General features: G+C 36.3%; 1 protein-coding gene across 1 annotated transcript; it reads right to left on the bottom strand.

Moving 5' to 3' along the window:
- Nucleotides 1-1,899: 1,899 nt before the first annotated feature.
- On the bottom strand, nt 1,900-3,119 carry LOC105060676 (uncharacterized). The gene has a single exon (XM_010944470.4). It carries the CDS (start codon nt 2,957-2,959, stop codon nt 2,168-2,170), a length of 792 nt encoding a protein of 263 aa, XP_010942772.1. The 5' UTR covers nt 2,960-3,119; the 3' UTR covers nt 1,900-2,167.
- Between the last annotated feature and the right edge of the window lie 15,126 nt (nt 3,120-18,245).

Raw genomic sequence — 18,245 nt, 5'->3', positions numbered from 1 at the left:
ATTGATATTGATGGATTTCTGCTTATGAATCTTACCTCTATTTTTGGATATTGATATTGATATTGATGGATTTCTGCACACGACATCTGAAGCTCTTCATTGATACAATGTGTTGGATAGCTGGAGCTTGTAACGTGCACAGTGCATAATGATATTATCGGTCTCGTGTCATTTTTTAATTTGGCCAGCAAGGTCAAAGATGAAATGTTAATGATGAGGCCACCAGTGGTCCAGAAATTTGAAAAAGACTAGGGCCTCATACTGGGCCGTGGTTCAGAACTATGCTTTAATTACTAGCATAATTCTTGTCCGTGTTCTCGCAACGCTAAACATTTAAGAGGTGCCCCACCTGCCACTGTTGTGCAGCTTCTTCCAATTTTTATAGTGAAAGAAAAATGTAGGCCATCAAAGAGGATGTTACATATTTAGTCCTTCTGAACTTAATTGCTTTTCTTCACCTCAGAATTTTTGAAACATGGGTTTCATGTATCAGATGTTTTATAAACCATCTAGAAGTCCTTGACGTTGAGGTTTGGAAGCGTATCAAGCTTTCCTAGTGCAAAGAATTCCAATATAGGATATTGATGTCTATCAGATTACATTATGGTGATGGTTAGGGGTGTCAAAGTAGCGAGCACGAACCAACTGGGTCAATCTCAAGCTTGGCTTATTTAATAATTGAGCCAAACTTAAGCTAGTCATGAACAACTTGAGAAATTTTGTGAGGGTTTAAAGGTATTCAAAATTTTATTTACATGGTTAATCATCTTGACTATATTATAATTTTATAGTTGAAAATACATTTTATTTTACATAATCTGCATTATTTGTAATAAATAGATATTCTTACCTTAACTACCGTCCATGATACCAATAATGCTGCCTCTACTTATTACTCGTCTTTTTGGTATTGAAGTGAGCCCGGTATCATTCTTACATCAGTAAGTACTAATTCGTGAAAATATTTTAATATAGATTATAATAATGATCATTTTTTTCATTTGATCCCAGCAAGATCAACACTATTTGTCTTATTAGGGAGAATGTCTTCTGTAATAGGTTATTGACGTACAGTTAGTATAGAAATGGATTCTTTGCAAGAAGAAATTACCTCTACTAAAAGGGGACCTATAACTTCGATCCAAACATATTTAGGCTAACTTCGATCCAAACATATTTAGGCTAAGTTGGTTACTTTTTTTACATTCCAGCCCCCTCCCAAGGGCCCAGGTATCATATAAAGCCCTAAAATAAAGAGTCTTGAGTCCTAGAGGAAAAAAAGCACCTATATATATATACTATTTATGAACTTATAATTTGAACTAAAACAAGCTAAGCTTGAGTAAGCTACGTCCAACTCTGGCTCATCATTTTTGCCAAATGAGTGAGCTAAACTTGAATCAAACTCACGGCGGCTCGCAAACAACTCACTCCTTTGATAGCCAATAGTCTCTCCCCTTCATGGAGGTCCACCGTAAATCTTGTGGGCTGGTTACAATGGATTAGGTTATTGAAAGCAATCACGGCACATACACTATACACTATGTTAGTTGGCTTCTTAATTACTAAGTGGTAAATTAATGTGCCAAGGGCTAAAAGCCTAAAACTGCAGTACAACTCTTTTCGATAACGGCCAACAAGCATCAGTATCTGGTTCGTCAAATAGTAGTCAGGAAATCTCCTCATCTGTCTTGGTCTCCCACTGGAATAACGTAAGCCTTGATGTTGGATTCCATCTCACAATTGCCATTATGAAAACAATAACCCCAAAAGGATGATCAAACTTTCTTCTTTGAATCACAAAATACGTGTGTTTAAAAGTCTTAAGAGACTTTCACATTTTAATTTAATCTATTAAGACGTCAACTCCTCAAGTTAGTTGAATGGAAAAAAATAAAATAAAATAAAATAAAAGCTTGCTGATTATTCAAAGCATGAAAAGGGAAGACAAAACATCCAACAGTGTTTCTTGTTGGGAAGAAGAAAAAACCAACAACATCGAACTGTACGTAGATTGAGTCCCTAAAGATCAAATAAAACCAAACAAACCGGAAAAAAAAAACCTGCAACCAGATTGACAAAGATAATTTACATAGAAAAAAAACATGCTAATTAGAGGAAAAAAAGGGGAAAATAACAAAAACCGAAGAAGAAGGACCTATGTTCATCACCCTCTCTTCCCATTTCTATAGGCTCTTGGTGATGACATCTCTTGCGCGCCACCCACATTCTTGGCCTGAGAAGAAGGTGCCACCCCAAAACTAGTACCCAATCTCTTATCACTTAGCCTCCTCCCATAGTCCTTCTTCTTCATAGATCTCCTCACATTCCCACTCCCTCTCCTCATGGTGGGTACCAAATACCACCATATAGAGGTGCAACATATAGCAAACACCCTCCCAAACATCACCAAACAAACCAATATCAGCACAATCACCAAAGGCCAATAATAACTAGGCCTCCACCTCCAAAACCCAACCTCACCCTCCTTAGCACCCCAAGTGAAGCACTTCTTCACCTTCCTCTCCGTCGCCGGCTCCGCCTCCTTCACAACTTCCTTACCATCCCTCGATCTAACCAGAGGAGCCGACGACTCCTCGCCGACCTCTGAAGTAGGCTGGCTTGGTGGCAGCGGCAGCGGCTTTAGCTTCTTGGCATCATCCCGCTTTGTTTTCTCTTGTTTTGCATCTTCTCTTAGCTTCACAATGATTGGGACCCAATCTTGTGAATTCGAATACATGAACCGCACCATCGAGACGCCATCTCTTCCAACTTTTGCCATGATCTTCTCCCTCCTGGCCTCGAGTTCGGCGAGCACGGTCGAGAACTTGTCGAGCCCCCTCGTCGAGTATGGATTCTTGTTGGCCTTCTTCTTGGATCCCTTTGGCGACCCCGGAGCCGAACCTGGAGCCCGTGGCTCCTCATCGATGCGTTTGAAGCTTCCAGTCCCACAGAACATAGTTTGGCGATGGCATAAGATTGTCAAGAAAATTCCGAGTTCTGAATGTTTTGTGAAGAACTTATAAACAGAAGGAGCTCTCTTTCTTTCCTTCCATCTCTGGTCTACAGAAGACTGGATCAGAGAAGGGAGGTGGTTAGTCAAATGGAGATATCTATGCAGTTCAAAGAAGCTTCTATTATCTATTTTTTTCCTGCGGTTTGACTTGGTAGGGTCGGGGTTGTGTTGCTTGGAAGAAAAGCTAGCTTTGAAATGGTCTCCGAAGCAAATCTTATATAACCTCCACTTGTTGAGAAATTTTCCTTTTCAACCATGAACCCATCTAATCTGCCCTTTTGATACACCGTGGCAGTTTGTGTAAGCTGCCCTAAAGTGTTGCACTTGGTACATGTAACTATCTCCATCACGATCATACTAGTTTCCTTGTCATGAGATGGTGATTATGTGATAAAGTTTCTTGTAATTTCTTCTAATCCTCACAAAGTAAATGACATGTTTTTCTCATGAGTATTATTAGCAGTTATATATATATATCTATATTTTGAGAAGATAAAATTATGAATTTATGCCACTAAGTTCCAAATGTTATCCTTAGAATTTTAAAGATTTTTTAAAAAATTGTAGTTTAAATTAGTGCATCATATATGTAATACACACACACACACACATATATATATATATATATATATATATATATATATATATATATATATATATATATATATAGAGCCTTCTCAGAAGAAAAAAAAAAAAATCTAGAGTAATTCATTTATATTTGGCTTGATCAGACGAAGAATGCTACTAAGATCTACATTAATCCTATATCTATAGCCATGGACGCGTTGCTTTGCTTTGGTTCACCATGACTCACCTTAGAAAGAGTGTTAAATAGAACTAAATCTATGGCTTAAAGGGGTACCATGTGCTGCATGGGAAAGGCACTTTAAATTGCTTTGATAATTTGTTGATGATGCATTAATGAGATGGATAGATTTGTTGTCCGTTACCAAATTTGTGGCCAAAAAGTCATTTGCAAGAAGGTAAGGTTCGGTGGATGGGTCAGGTTATGATGCGTCATATGATGGATCTGGTTGGCTTTTTGCGTTTCCATTTCAACCTTCTGGAAGACGTATGTCATCAGGTGATGGGGATTTTATATGGTGTTTAATAAGTATGATGCCACGAGAGCGTACCCGCCACGCTGTCTGATTACGCCGGCAAGCGAACCGGGTGCACCGAACCCATCCGAACCAGACGACCACGCCGGTCCAGAGGAGATTGGAAGTCAAGATGCCTCATTATTGATGCCGTTTATAGTTTCCAACCATTAGAATGAGAGTGATGACCAGAACAAGATTTTAAAAAATAGAGCAATGCTGCACGGCTCTCGTTTCGTTATATTGGTTGTCTTGGTGGGTGATTGATTCCAAGTCATACATTTTGATGTTTGGCTAAATTGAGATATCGAAATCTTGGACTAATAAAATCGAACTAAAATTAATTAATATTTTTAGATATTAATTTAGTTTTTTTATTGACTTTTTAACAGAATAAAAAGTAAACTCGGAAAGTCTCAACTAATATATTGATATAGTATTAGCTTCAAAGTATATTGTTTACATTAGCTGATGATTAACTGGGGAGAAGAAAAGGATTTTCTTCGACCCCTTCAAATTGAATCTTTGAAAATAATAAGAAATAAGAAAATCTAGAAAGTAGAGTGCAAGTTCTATTTTTCTTCATTAATTTCATCGTATGCTTGATCACAATGCTTTCATTTATATTAGTATTGTCTGCTCTTATAAAATTTAAAGATAGATTCTTTTTACATGTATCCATAAAAATACTAGTTGGATTTCTTTTCTGCTTAAAAGTTATAACTTTTTTTTTTGCAATAGTCATAGCTAGTGAAAATAATCATAAAAAAATTAAATTTTTTTTAAAACTAAATCTTAATTTCTATATTAATTTTGTTTTTAGCCGCTTCACTTAGTTCTTTTCGGATTGAGAGATATGTCAGTTTTTCTTTGAAAAAAAATTTTACTTTGAGCAACCTATTTGAAGGCTCAAACATTATTGTATATCCTTAATCATTATATGCATCAAACCTTTTAGGATTGATGTAACATCGTGAATCTTGAAAAATTATCTAAACCTTAGGTTCATGGTCTGTGCCAGTCTCCTAAACCTTTCTTTCATATGTTGGAATATCAAAATGGTTGCTAGTATCATAGCTAATTTTAGGGTTTCCCTTAGAGCCAGCCACTCAAGCATTAACATGGAAGATCTTACTAGCTTTGACCTCCAATTCCTCTATGAAAGCTTAGAGTCCATTCCCGAGACTATTGAAGTCACTATAGGAGCCTTTTGCTACTATGTAAAATTTATAATTAACTGTTTAATCTCGTATAATCCTTTCATAGATCACTCATCTTTTCAAAACGATGAACCCTATGACCTAGATGATTCTAATTGGGAGTTCTGATTTGGGTTGGCTTACCATAGCAAGCCCCCACAGTCTCAGCATCCATGAGACAATGTATTGAAGGGTGGTTCATTAGAACGACATAATCCAGGTCACCACCCTCAATCCCAATGAATCTGTGCTTTCTCTCTCATCTTGACACCCAATATTCAAAACCTTCTAGACATGATCAACCATACACGTAAATCATACATAACTGTAATAATCCATGGCATATTCATTGCATCTGAATTGCTAAAGCTAGCGACAATCCTAATGAAAATGATGATTCCTTTGGTGGTTTCAAATTCAAAACCAAATTCATTCCAAACGTTCTGATTTTCGTTGAGCCTGTGTCCACTGCTACTAAGAATATTATACCTTCCACTCCTACTCAAAAAGTAACCTTTTACCTAATGGGCTCAGCACCCCCTATGGTGCAAAAGAAACCTAGCTCTACCCCACAACGGCCTATCCCTATATCCCAGGACTTCAAATCCATTCTCAAGATCATAGATCACAACCAAGCCGCTCTCACTACATCAGTTGTTGCTAAAAGAAGTGCTCGTATATGATCCAAGAAGCTCAAAACCTTGGGGATCTTTGAACAATGCTTGAAGGAGGAGGATGTCTTCTTCATTAATCCCCTCACAATCGGAGATATTGCTAAGATGACTAGAAAGTATAGATTGATCCTCCTTGCCGTTGAAGTTGCAACCCCTATAAAGATGTTGAAGAGCCTTGAAGCACAATGCTATAGTCTCCCAATAATGGAGAAAAAAGTTAAAACCAAAGCTAAATGACTGCTTGCGCCTCAAAAAACCCCTTATGTTTTGTTACTCTTAGTTATGATACAGGTTCAATTTGCTCCTCTTGTTGGTATGATACCGATAACTACTACATCCTATACTCCTAAGAAGGCAAATAGTTCTTATGACTTACTGCTGCCCGTCAGTTTGCTCCCAAGACAGACATTTTGTAAACACAATCATGTAAGCAAGCTGCTTGTTAGGACCTTATGCTTAATATGGCTATTAACTTGGCCTTCTTTTGGTGCTTATCAATACCTCCTATATGGCCATCTTCATATCTTCTTGGATTTACAGCTTTTACTAAAGTTGATGATAAGTGCCTCAGATAGGGCCTTCTCATTACTGTTCTTTTTTTTTTTTTTGAAAAGCTGATGAAAATTATTTTCTAGAATGTTAGAGGGCTTGGTCTTCCCTCAAAGAGATGCCCAGTTAAGGAGATAATCAAAGAGTCCAAATGCATGATTATTTGCCTCCAATAAACTAAGTTAAATCGAATCTCTTAATGTATTCTGAGGCCTATATGTAGTCCCAAACTCGAAGGCTTCCAAATACTGGAGGCCTCAAGGTCTATAGGAGGTCTTCTAACAGCGTGGGATGAAAATAAAATCTGAGGAAAACCATTTTATACTGGAAGGTACTCAATAAGTATAGAATTTTTAGTGAAGAATAGCGAAGAGAAATTCATAGTCACAAATATTTATGTGCCACACAATTAAAATAGTCATATCTTCTTTCTGACTGAATTAGATGCTCTAAGCTACTATATCAAATCTCCTTGGGTATTGATAGGTGACTTTAATGCTACTAGATTCACTACAGAAAAGTCAAGAGCATGTGAGAATACCCGATTGTCTATGGACTTCAATAATTTCATTGACTCCTTGGCATTGATTGAAGTTAATCTAGCTTCCCGCAAATATACTTGATTGAATCTCAAACAATGTGCTATCTTAGCTAAATTAGACAGATAACTTATCTCCCTAGACTTGCACCAAGCATAACCATCCTCTGTGCTTTCTCCACTTTCATGAGTAACTTCAGACCATGTGCCTCTCGGCCTTAGCCTCAAGCTAGTGGATTGCAATGTAAGTATATTAAGAAAACCCTTTTGATTTGAAAATATTTGGTATTATTTTGAGGGTTTCAATGAGTTGATCAGGAATTGATGGTCAGAAATCTCCATTATTGAGGAAGGGGCTGCCGACATGGCCCTCAAACTCTATCATCTTCAAGCCAATCTTAGAAGATGGAGTAAGGCAATTGTAGCCAACGTCATCCAAAAGAAATAACAGAATTCTCATCAAACCAATGACCTAGACAACATAGAAGAGCAAAGGGACTTAAGCATAAAAGAGCAGAAGTCTAGAGCTGAACTCAAACAATAGTTAGAGTTAGTTCTTCAATAAGAAAAGATGCTTTGACAACAACAATCACGAATCTCTTGGCTCCAAGAAGGTGATCATAACATAAAATTTTTTCATATCAGATGTCCAACAAGATGAGGAAGAATCGTATAATTGAGATTCAGCATGGTAATAAGGTTATGAAGACCCAAGTTGGGTTTAAACAAGCTTTTCTTGAATATTACTCCTCATTAATTGGAACTTCAGGAGTTCAACATGCATTGATCGACTAGAGAACTCTGTATCTCGGGAACCCATCAGATTTATATCTACTGACAATCCCTTTTACAGAAGATGAGATCAAGATAACTATCTTTAGCTTGGCAAAAAATAAATTGTCAGGATCGGATAGTTTTTAGATGGCCTTCTATCAAAAATATTGGGGTACCACTAAAAATAATATAATCAAGTTATTTTTAGATTTTTACGATGATGCAAGTGACCTATTTAGACTCAATTTCACCTATGTATTATTGATACAAAAAAAAATCGATCATATCTTGGTCAAGGATTTTAGACCTATCAGCATTGAGAAGGGATGATAAAGATTATCTCCAAGGTCTTATCATCTCAGATTCGATCCAAGATGGAGGATTTGGTCTCTGACTCTCAAACGACATTCGTTAAAGGCCGAATTATCTTCGACAACTTTATTTCTGCTGTAGAATTAGTCACCTATTGCAAGCAATCAAAATTATTGAGCATTCTTTGTAAGATTGATTTCAAGAAAGATTTGATAGTGCATCATGGTGCTTCTTGTTTGATCTCCTGACTCATAGAGGATTCATAGCAAATGGATCGTCTAGATGAAAATATGCTCTATTCACCTAACTCAGCAATGATCACCAATAACTCAGTAGGGAAGTGGTTTCGAGATAGAAGTGACCTAAAACAAGGTAACCTCTCTCCTCCCTCTTCTTCATCTTAGTGATCGATGTTTTCACCAAAATCTTGAGGACAGCCACATCTAAAAAATTGTCTGCTCGATTTAGAGGAGCATAATTGTAGTCTATAATTTGTTGATGATACCCTAATCTTTTGTAAAGCTAACATATCAAGCATCAAGACCCTAAAACTAATTCTATACACCTTTGAACTCGTAATAGGTCTAAGTATCAATTTCACTAAAACCCAACTCATTGGCCTAGGAACTAGTGATGATCATACTCTCAAACTAGCATCTATACTTGGATGTCAAGTTTCTAAACTTCCAACATGTTACCTTGGTATCCCCCTCCATCACTCAAATTTGGCCAAGAAAGGCTGGTCATTTCTAATAGAGAAAATATCCAAAAGGTCATGTGGTTGGAAAGGAAAGACACTCAATCTAGCTGGCTGAATCACCTTGACAAACTCCATGCTTCAAGTGATTCCTATCTACTAGATTTTGGTACTTAAACTCTCATTGGTGGTTGTTAGGGAGATCAATCAACTATGCCGACATTTTATATGGAATATCTAGTGCTCACAAAGTACCATCACACATCTAGTAAATTGGAATCATGTCTGTAGGCCAAGACATTATGGTGGCTTAGGAGTTAAGGATCTCTTTACCCTTAATCAAGCTCTTCTGCTTAAATGGTGGTGGAGGTTCTTTAACAATCAATAAAGTTCTTAGTGCAAGCTGCTAAGAGCTATCTACTACTCAAGAATGTTGCCTTTAGAGCCAACTTGATATCTGATCAGAACAGCATCACCATTTTGGCATAATAGCCTCAGATTATTTGGCTTGTTTAAATAATGCTTTCATCCGAAACTAGGTAATGGATCTCATACCCTATACTAGCATGATCGGTGTGGATTGGAGAAAGTGTTTTAAACCTCTCCTTCCCTAATCTATTCTACTTTGCAAGAAATCAAAATAGTTCAGTGGCAGAATTCCTTCTTTAGCATAATTTTGAGCTGAACTTCAGGCTACCGTTGAGCTCACAAGTAAGGGAAGAACTCTAGAATATGTCACTTCTTCTCCAGCCATCCCCCCTAACAGTTGAACCAGACAAATGAATTTGGAAGTGAAACACTACGATAACTTTTTGTTGTATGAAGGAGTGGTCTCTCGATTTGGCAAATTCATATGGAAGCTCTCAATCCCAGAGAAAGCTAAGATATTCATTTGGATCTGTTATCATGATAAAATTCTAACTACAAAAAATTTGAATAAGAGGAGAATCAATGTTGAGAATAGATGCGCTTTATGTGGCAAAAATGAAGAATCCACACACCACCTCTTGCTACAATGTGGCTACTCAAAAGAATTCTGGTCCATCATCCTCGCTAAGCTCAACCTCCCAAAGCTTCCAACCATCTTCTCTAAATTTTGAGACTCCTAGAGGAACCATTAACAAATTAACAAATAGTTTCTAACGATCGAAAGCCTAATAGGTACAGCGACTTGAAGTCTTTGGAAAGAATGTAATCTCCACATCTTCTACTTCCAAGCTACATTACTGTCAGCAAAGCAAGATAAGCAGCTTCCATCTTTCAGAACTAGATTTCCATTATTTTTGATCATAACATACAGCAAATAGCCACCGAACTCACTCATCTCTCCAGCTTCAATGGTGTGTAAGGCTTTTAGTTCAGTGGGTAGACTATCATGAAAAATGTAAGCTACGAAATGTCTCTTCAGCTGGCACATAGAGGTACCATTGTTCACAAGTTTTCACTACCTATTTTGGAAAATCGATTGTCCTATGGGGCTTTGTGTCCTCTCCACTATGCCTAATGGGACATTCCTATTTAATATGAAACCTTATTTGTAGGTTTGGATAAAAGAATCCAGCAAACCTTGTGTATGCCATTCAAATAGTCATAAACTATTTCCTCTTGATGGAGGAGCCTTTCTTCCTCTTGGATTCTTAAAAAAAAAAAATTAATTTTGAAAAAAAAAAGATACCTCAATCAAATGTTGTACGAGGAAGTTATAGCTTGCAAAATTTTGGATGTGAAATTTATTTTTTGATATGGCATACCCAAAGATATCAAAGCAATCTATAGCTGTAATTTAGTGATCCTTTTGATCTAGTTGAAATAATAAAAATCAACATTGTTTATATATTTATTTTATAATGAATGTTTGAAGCTAATAGAAAATTGATATCTTGGCCAAGAATTCGAAAAATTAAACATGATCTAAATATACCAATTAATTTAAACCAAGAAGATAAATTTGTTAATTACTCATAATCTATAATTAAGAGGATGTGCTACATATGCCAACATCTATTGCATCAACCAAGAATAAAATGTTTGCAAGATGTTTAATACTATTCTGTTTGGCTTATATCATAAGTAAGTTTTTCATAATTTTTTTTTTAAAGAAAACTAAAAACTTGTTTAACATTGATTTTATTTTTTATTTTAATTTAAAAATAGAATCACATAAGTCTCGATAGGTTTGGTCATATTATTTGTATTTTTATGTTAAAATATATTTATTATTTTAGAAAAATAAAAGTAAGAAGTTAATTCTTACTATATCACTATGTCTAGAAACAAAAATTGTCTTTTCCTATTATAGTCACCGACACCATCTCTATCACCCACCATTGCCGCCACTGCAATTGCTAGTGTTTCCATTATGACTATCTCCATCATTATTGTTGTGCCATTAATGCTAGTGTTACCATCTTTGTCATTATCGTTGCCTCTAACATCTTTGTGATTTTCGCTGCTACCACCATTACTACTATCTCTATTGTCTCTACCACCATCATCAAATTTATATTTGAAGATAATTGGCTATACCAAATTATTTATATTTTAAATTTTAGAATAAAAAATAATTTTTATTTAATTTTATAAATAAAATATGAAATTGATCCCAAATAGCATCTATTTTTTTATGTTGATCAGAAAGATGGGATTGGTACAATCATTTTGGTCTGATTAATTTACAAGATGATATTAGTCAAATTATGACATAATATGGTAGCATCAAACCTAGGTGCATAAGAAAAGAGGGAGGATGAAGAAGGTAGGTGGGCAACTATTTGCATGAAGATATGTAGAAAAATATTTGGCAACATTAATAGCAAGAGGAATAGGAAATAGCTAGCTCACTATAAGAAAACTTGCCTTTGGAGGCTTTTGCCTATGGACAAAAATTGGTCGGGATATTCAGTTTTTACCAATAATTATTTTTTCTATCTATATTATTGGCTATAGATTTTATTATCTGTCAATAAAAGATATAAAGTGTCTATAGATATTTTAATTTGTTAGTAAAAGGTTTGTATAATACTAACTATTTTTCTTGTAGGTATATGTTGTAATATACTAATGAATATTTTAAAGCATGGGTAAAAATCTGATTTTGTGCTATGGATTTTGTTTTACAGTTGATGAAGTTTGACTAAGAAAATGTGAAAAATGCTTAACCATTAAGTCAGTCAAACTTTCACTGATTTAGCAGTCGTAGTCATGCATCCAATATTTTCATACTCTCCCTCCACTTCACCACTTAAAGCCGCTCTTTGCTCCTTCCTTTGCCATAGTGGAGTTTCAATCCCCACCAACCTTTACCATCTTCTACACCCCCATCTGCATGTGTCTTGACTAAGGGGAAATGATGACCTTAAGGTCACAAACTATAGATGATAACATGTTATGATCTATACCGAGCCCACAGCAAACTCTTTTGCATTGCAGGAACTTCTTAGTATTTTAGATGAAGACTCGCTTCATTCTTTAAAGATTAAAGTGATTAGCATTCTCCTTCATTTTCTACTTTGTTCTATTATGACCATGTTGTCATTTGTTATGGTTAATTTAGATTTACCTGACTTATAAGACTTCCATGTTATATATAAAGATGTATCAACATAACATTGTAGATCAAATTTGGAATGCTTTTTGAAGTCCAACTTGGTAGCACTAGTGCATGTGAGTAGAACTTGAGGCAAAAGATCATGTATTTGAGATTGTTTAACCCTTTCGCCACCATCAGCTATAAATAATAGCATATCTCAAACAAGGGTGCCAAGATGCTCCACTTGGAGGGGAACAACACCACAAATTCAGTCCTTCATCAAAAAAAAAACACCACAAATTCAGTCTTCTATTTCTGTCTTCTCTAATTGCATTCTCTTCCTTTTCTTTCTTTTCTTTTTTTTTTTTGCTAAGAATTTTTATTTTTCTAATGAGGGTCTGTTATTAGAGAATTAGAATCTCAGAGTTCTAATGCATCACTACCCCATCACCTAGAAGAGATGCATTGGAGTCTCCACACGCTGCTTTTGAGGGTACTAATGTACCACTACCCCATCACCACCAACAGATGCTTCCCCACTTCTTTGACACTAATATGCCCACTTCCACTACCCCATCCACCTTAATCCTCATTAAACTAGGAGCCTGCCACCCAAACCTGCCCATCCACTCTACTCTTCGCATCAGGAAACCAGATTATCTACAATAATACGTTTGTAATCGCACCTCCATTGCTTGGGGCCTATTTACTGCACCCACTGGTTCATCGCTGCAACTCTCAGGCCCTCGTCCTGCTTTTAAGCCATAATACTATCTCTTACTGTATCAACGACTCAAATTTTCTATATCTCACCATGCTTTTCTTTTCTCTTTGGTGTGAGGTTTTATGTTGAACCTAGAACTTATAATGGTACTGTCGAATACAATCATTGGAGGGATGCTACGGCTATAGAGTTGCATACTCTTGAACTAAAGAACACTTCGATCATTGTTTCTACTGCCACCTGGTTAGCATCCCATTAGGTGCAAATGCGTGAATTAACTCAAATGCCGTGTTGATAGCATCACTGCTGAACATAAGGTCGGCATCATATGTAGTCAAAGGATTCACACAACCACTGAAAGCCTCAATATCATGAGATACTAGCTTATAACCCCATGCGATACATGGGATACAATTTTTTTAAAAATAAAATTTAATTTTATTATATCTATTATATATATTTTTAAAAATTAAAATAATTAAAAAAACTATATTTTGTGTATAGCATGCATTATAAGTTATTGGACAAATCTTGTGAAGATTCGATCCTAATTTCACGAAGCTCTTTCTTAAACCCATCACTTCTTACTATTTTTATTTTTAACCATTTTTAAACCCTTCTATCTCTCCTTTCCCTTCTTCTTCGATCCTCTCCTTTAAAAGAAGATATACTTTAAATGCTTGCTTTTAGCATTTTTTTTAATTTGTCACGATTATCCATTTGAATATATGAGTTTGTTTATATTCTTATTTAATTTTATATATTATTTATAATTTTTTTATATATAATTATATTACTATTCTATTAATTTGATTTATCATTTATTTAATAATATTTTTATTATGTAATTATAATATTTAATTATCTGATTCATACCTTATTCATATTTATACTTTTAGTATTTAAGTTATATTTTTATTTATTTAAAATAAATATAAATATATATTTTTGTAACTCATTGATATATATATATATATATATATATATATATTAATATATTGACATCTTATTCATATTTGATTCGATTCGAGTCTTACATCGATCAATGAAAATATTTAAATATAATTTAAAAAATATCCTGAATCATAAAGAGATAGCTATCCTTATTTTTATTCTCAAGATTAAAGATACAAAATAGTATTATTTAAAATGTGGCTAGATGTAGCTAGTGGGATATGGATTAACAGACTATAAAGAGTGAAGTAATAGCTTTTGCTGATCCTGTAGCAAAGTCCTCATATCGTCCCATCATCTGCAATGTAGTATGATTTTAATGTAATAAGCCAATGATTCCGATTTTTATGTGCGGATGCCTGAATTTTTTTTATTTCAATGTAGATTAAAGGCTCTTATGATACATGGTAAAATATTATGGAGATAGGTGTCTTCAAAAATTTTTTCTCTAATCCTTCACTCTTCGACCCTTTTGCCCTTCGCCATTTCCTCATCCTCTCCCTCCTCGGCCGTGACCCCTTATTCGCCGTCTCTGCCACCCCCTTAGGCTCTCTCCTTATCGCCCACGATAGCAAGATCATTGCCTTCGACCCTATCTTTTGCCGCTGCGCTACTGTCCTCACTCGCTTCTTTACTATCAATTTCCTTCTTACCCTTTGCCATTCCCCCGCCACTGCTGGCACCACCGACTTCTCCGACCTCCACCTCTTCGATCTCTCCCACGTGGGCTTCATCACCCACACCCTCCATTGGTCCCCCCTTCCTGCCATCGCCACAGCTTCTGTGAGTTTTTTTCTTTTTTTTTCTCTGATCCTTCCTTCTTCGACCCCTTCACCCTCTGCTGCTCCTTTGCCCTCCCCCTCCTCAGCCGCGATCTCCCATCTGCCATCTTCACTACCCCCTCGGGCTCCCTCGTCATCACCCACGACAACAAGATCATCGTCTTGGACCCCGCTTTTTGCCACCAAGCTACCACCCTCACCCACTTCCCCATCATCGATTCCCTCCTTGCATTCTCTCCTTCCTTTGCCATCATCGGTGCCACCGGCTTCTGCAGCCTCCATCGTCTCGATCTCTCTCATGCTGTCTTCGTTGACCATGCCCTCGACTAATCTCCCTCTCTGTGACCACCACAACCTCTATGAGCATTGTGAGTACGTTGTGATACGGCAAATAAAATTCTCCGCATTATTGCCATATGGCAGATGGAAGCTCTACCAATATAGAGATTTCCATTTTAATACATACATATTAGATTTGCACCATTGCTAAACTAACCCTATCCACCATCCTCCTCTCTCCGTTCCCTTTCTCTATGTGCCATGGTTGCCGAGCTTCGCATTAATCATTGGCAACGTTGGAGCAACAGTTTAACAGACTAGCTATGTTTGGGTAGATCTGGAACTGGTGATCACGATTCTCGGGACTAATAAAATTTTGTAGTAATGGGCTGGTGACTTTGACACAAGGAACTGGCAACTTCTAATGTCATCATTTCTTCGTCAGTTCTTCCTAACTTTTGAGTGGAGGCCCAGCAAACTTAATAATCATGCCCGGGAAAATCGTAGTCCCAGCATGGTAACTTTGACCAAGGTGACTGCTGACTTCTCCCATCAATTGCTGAGCACTTCCTACTACTTTTTGAATTTAGGGTTGGTAGACTTGGTACCTAGGACTGATAAATTTTATATGACACGCTGATAACTTTGACTCAACTTAGTGGCGATTAAAGACATTCTCGGTTGCTCATGACTGCTTGGTAACTGTTTTTTTGGTAAAAGACTTGGCGACCTTTGAGTACAGGACTTCGCAAACTTGGTTCCAGGGGGTGGTAAATATGGAGCAGTAGGCCATCATGCCCTAGGCTAGGGCACAGAAATATCAAATCTTGGATAGGCCTGATCCGAAGACCAACTAAAAAAGAATATAATTTAGACCCAAAATCTGGCCATGATCAGCTCTGTTGGCCATTAATTTTGGCACAAGTGAGTTTTTAGTTTAAATATCATCAATTTATTATCAAATATCAGCAACTCTTGAATAAAGGATTGGCCAACTAGATGTACTCCCGAGCACAGGTGACTTGTAGCTTTGAGCATCATTAGTTGCTCATGACATCTTAGTAAACTTTGAGAACTACTTAATTTCGTATAAATTACTGGTCAATTTGGAGTCGTAGGCTAATAATCCCAACACAAACTGACTAATAACTTCTAACGTACACTTTTAGTTATTTATCATTTCTTGAGTAACTGGATTGTCATGAATGGCAATCTCTGTAAGAGCAACATATTTATTTGAGCAGCAAAATATTGTTGGGTGTAGAGAATCAACAATTTCAGTGCAAGAAGGTAGCCTTGTGCAATTTTGGTATTTATCTTATTTTTTCTCAATGAACATGGTCACACACCAAAGATGACGATCCGTGCTGATAATGAAGTTGGGCATCAATGCTACATAGAACTCAGATGGAAACTTATGATCTGATCTATCAACTCAACTTTTAAATAATATGCTTTAAGCAGGTTTAGGGTTAATATGTATTCGTTTGGATTATAAATAAATCAATCCATTTAGACTCATTTATTGGTTTAGACCTTAGATCTTTTAACTTATTTTGATTTGTTTAATAATTGGATCGAATCATGATATAATCTATTTAATTCGTTTAAGGTCTATTGAATCCGTTTAAAACTTGCTTAATCTATTTTTATCTGATTTAATCCAAATTGCTTAACCTGCTTAACCTATTTAATGTGTTTTTACACCATTTAACCTAACATGCTTAGCCTGCATAAATATATTTAACTTGTTTATTGTGGTCATGGGTCAAAGGGTCGAATGGCTCAGATGGTTGGCTTATGTCTCCACATCCACATACGTGAGGTATTGTCCGCTTTGATTTATGATCATCTTTAGGCTTCAGTGGGCTTTGATCATTTAGAGCCTCACAGTTTTAATCTTTAAAAGACGCCTCACATTGGGAGAGAAGATTCCAATCCATATAAGTCATATTTTCTTTTGACTCATAATCGATGTGAGACTAAAGAAGTCCTCTCTACACCACAATACTGTTAAAAATTATTTTAAGTTGTTTAACCCGATTGACTTGTCAAGTTGAGTTACCCATTTAATAAATAAGTCTGGTTACGATCTAAATTTTTGATCTATTTAATAAAGAAGAAAACGTTTAGGTTGAAAATTTCTCTACCCGCCCAGCATCCGTCCCCATTTAACAGGACTGCCACCTCTACTACAATAAGGCAAGAGGATTAGCGGTCAGGATTGGTGAAAGAGAGGAAACAAAGTGATGACGTCGTGGCAAGCGAGATTATGGTTAAAATTCAATTAGTTCCTCGTTTAGGGACTATTTGGTTCGCAGCTATAACTGAAATTTGAATGAGAATCGAAATGAATTAGAATCAAAATCAGTATTGGAATTGGAATAAAATTTTGAATCCTTAAGGAATAGTAAGGATTGAGTTTTAAGTAAATTGAACCACTATGATTCCATCCAAAATCAAAATCAGAATCAAAATGAGACTCCTTCCAATCAAACGATTAGAATAGCAATCACCTATTTTCATTTCGATTTCAGATCCCAACTTCCCTCAATCAAACACCCTCAGATACTGACGAACGAGTTATCGCTAAAAATGAACCGGATATGAATTAGACATTAGTATGTCCACATTCATACTCATTTATTTTGATGAATTAGATGTAGTTACGAATATTAATTGGATGCAACAATTTGTTTCTATATTTGTTTCAAATAGTAACAGATATACAAATCAGATATTAAAAATATGAAGGTCCACCTCACGAGGAATGGACATAACTGGGGCATGGAAATAGCTGGGCACAGCTTAATTTGGCCCATTAAATCAACCACACCTGGACCTGGCTCTTTTCTCCGTTGTGTAGGTAGCAAGGTGGGAGACTAGGTGGGTGGACTTTGGGTGGCAGCTACCTGCCAAGCCCCTTTTCCTCTACCATCTTTTGACCTGGGGAGTCAAAACAGAACCACTTCTCTCTCCAAGTCTTTTTCTTTCTTTCTTTCTTTACATACATACATACATATGTAATACACACATACACACACAAATATTTGTATTGAGCATGATTTCATTTTCAAGTACGTAACGCAAGATGGCAATGTATGGTGACCACAGGGTG

Source organism: Elaeis guineensis, chromosome 13 (assembly GCF_000442705.2).
Source record: "Elaeis guineensis isolate ETL-2024a chromosome 13, EG11, whole genome shotgun sequence".
Classification (NCBI taxonomy): Eukaryota; Viridiplantae; Streptophyta; class Magnoliopsida; order Arecales; family Arecaceae; genus Elaeis; species Elaeis guineensis.
This window is presented reverse-complemented; position numbering and strand designations above follow the sequence as displayed.

What these genes read in the sequence shown, in the direction of transcription:
- LOC105060676 (XM_010944470.4), bottom strand. Translation starts at nt 2,959, where the DNA reads ATGTTCTGTGGGACTGGAAGCTTCAAACGCATCGATGAGGAGCCACGG.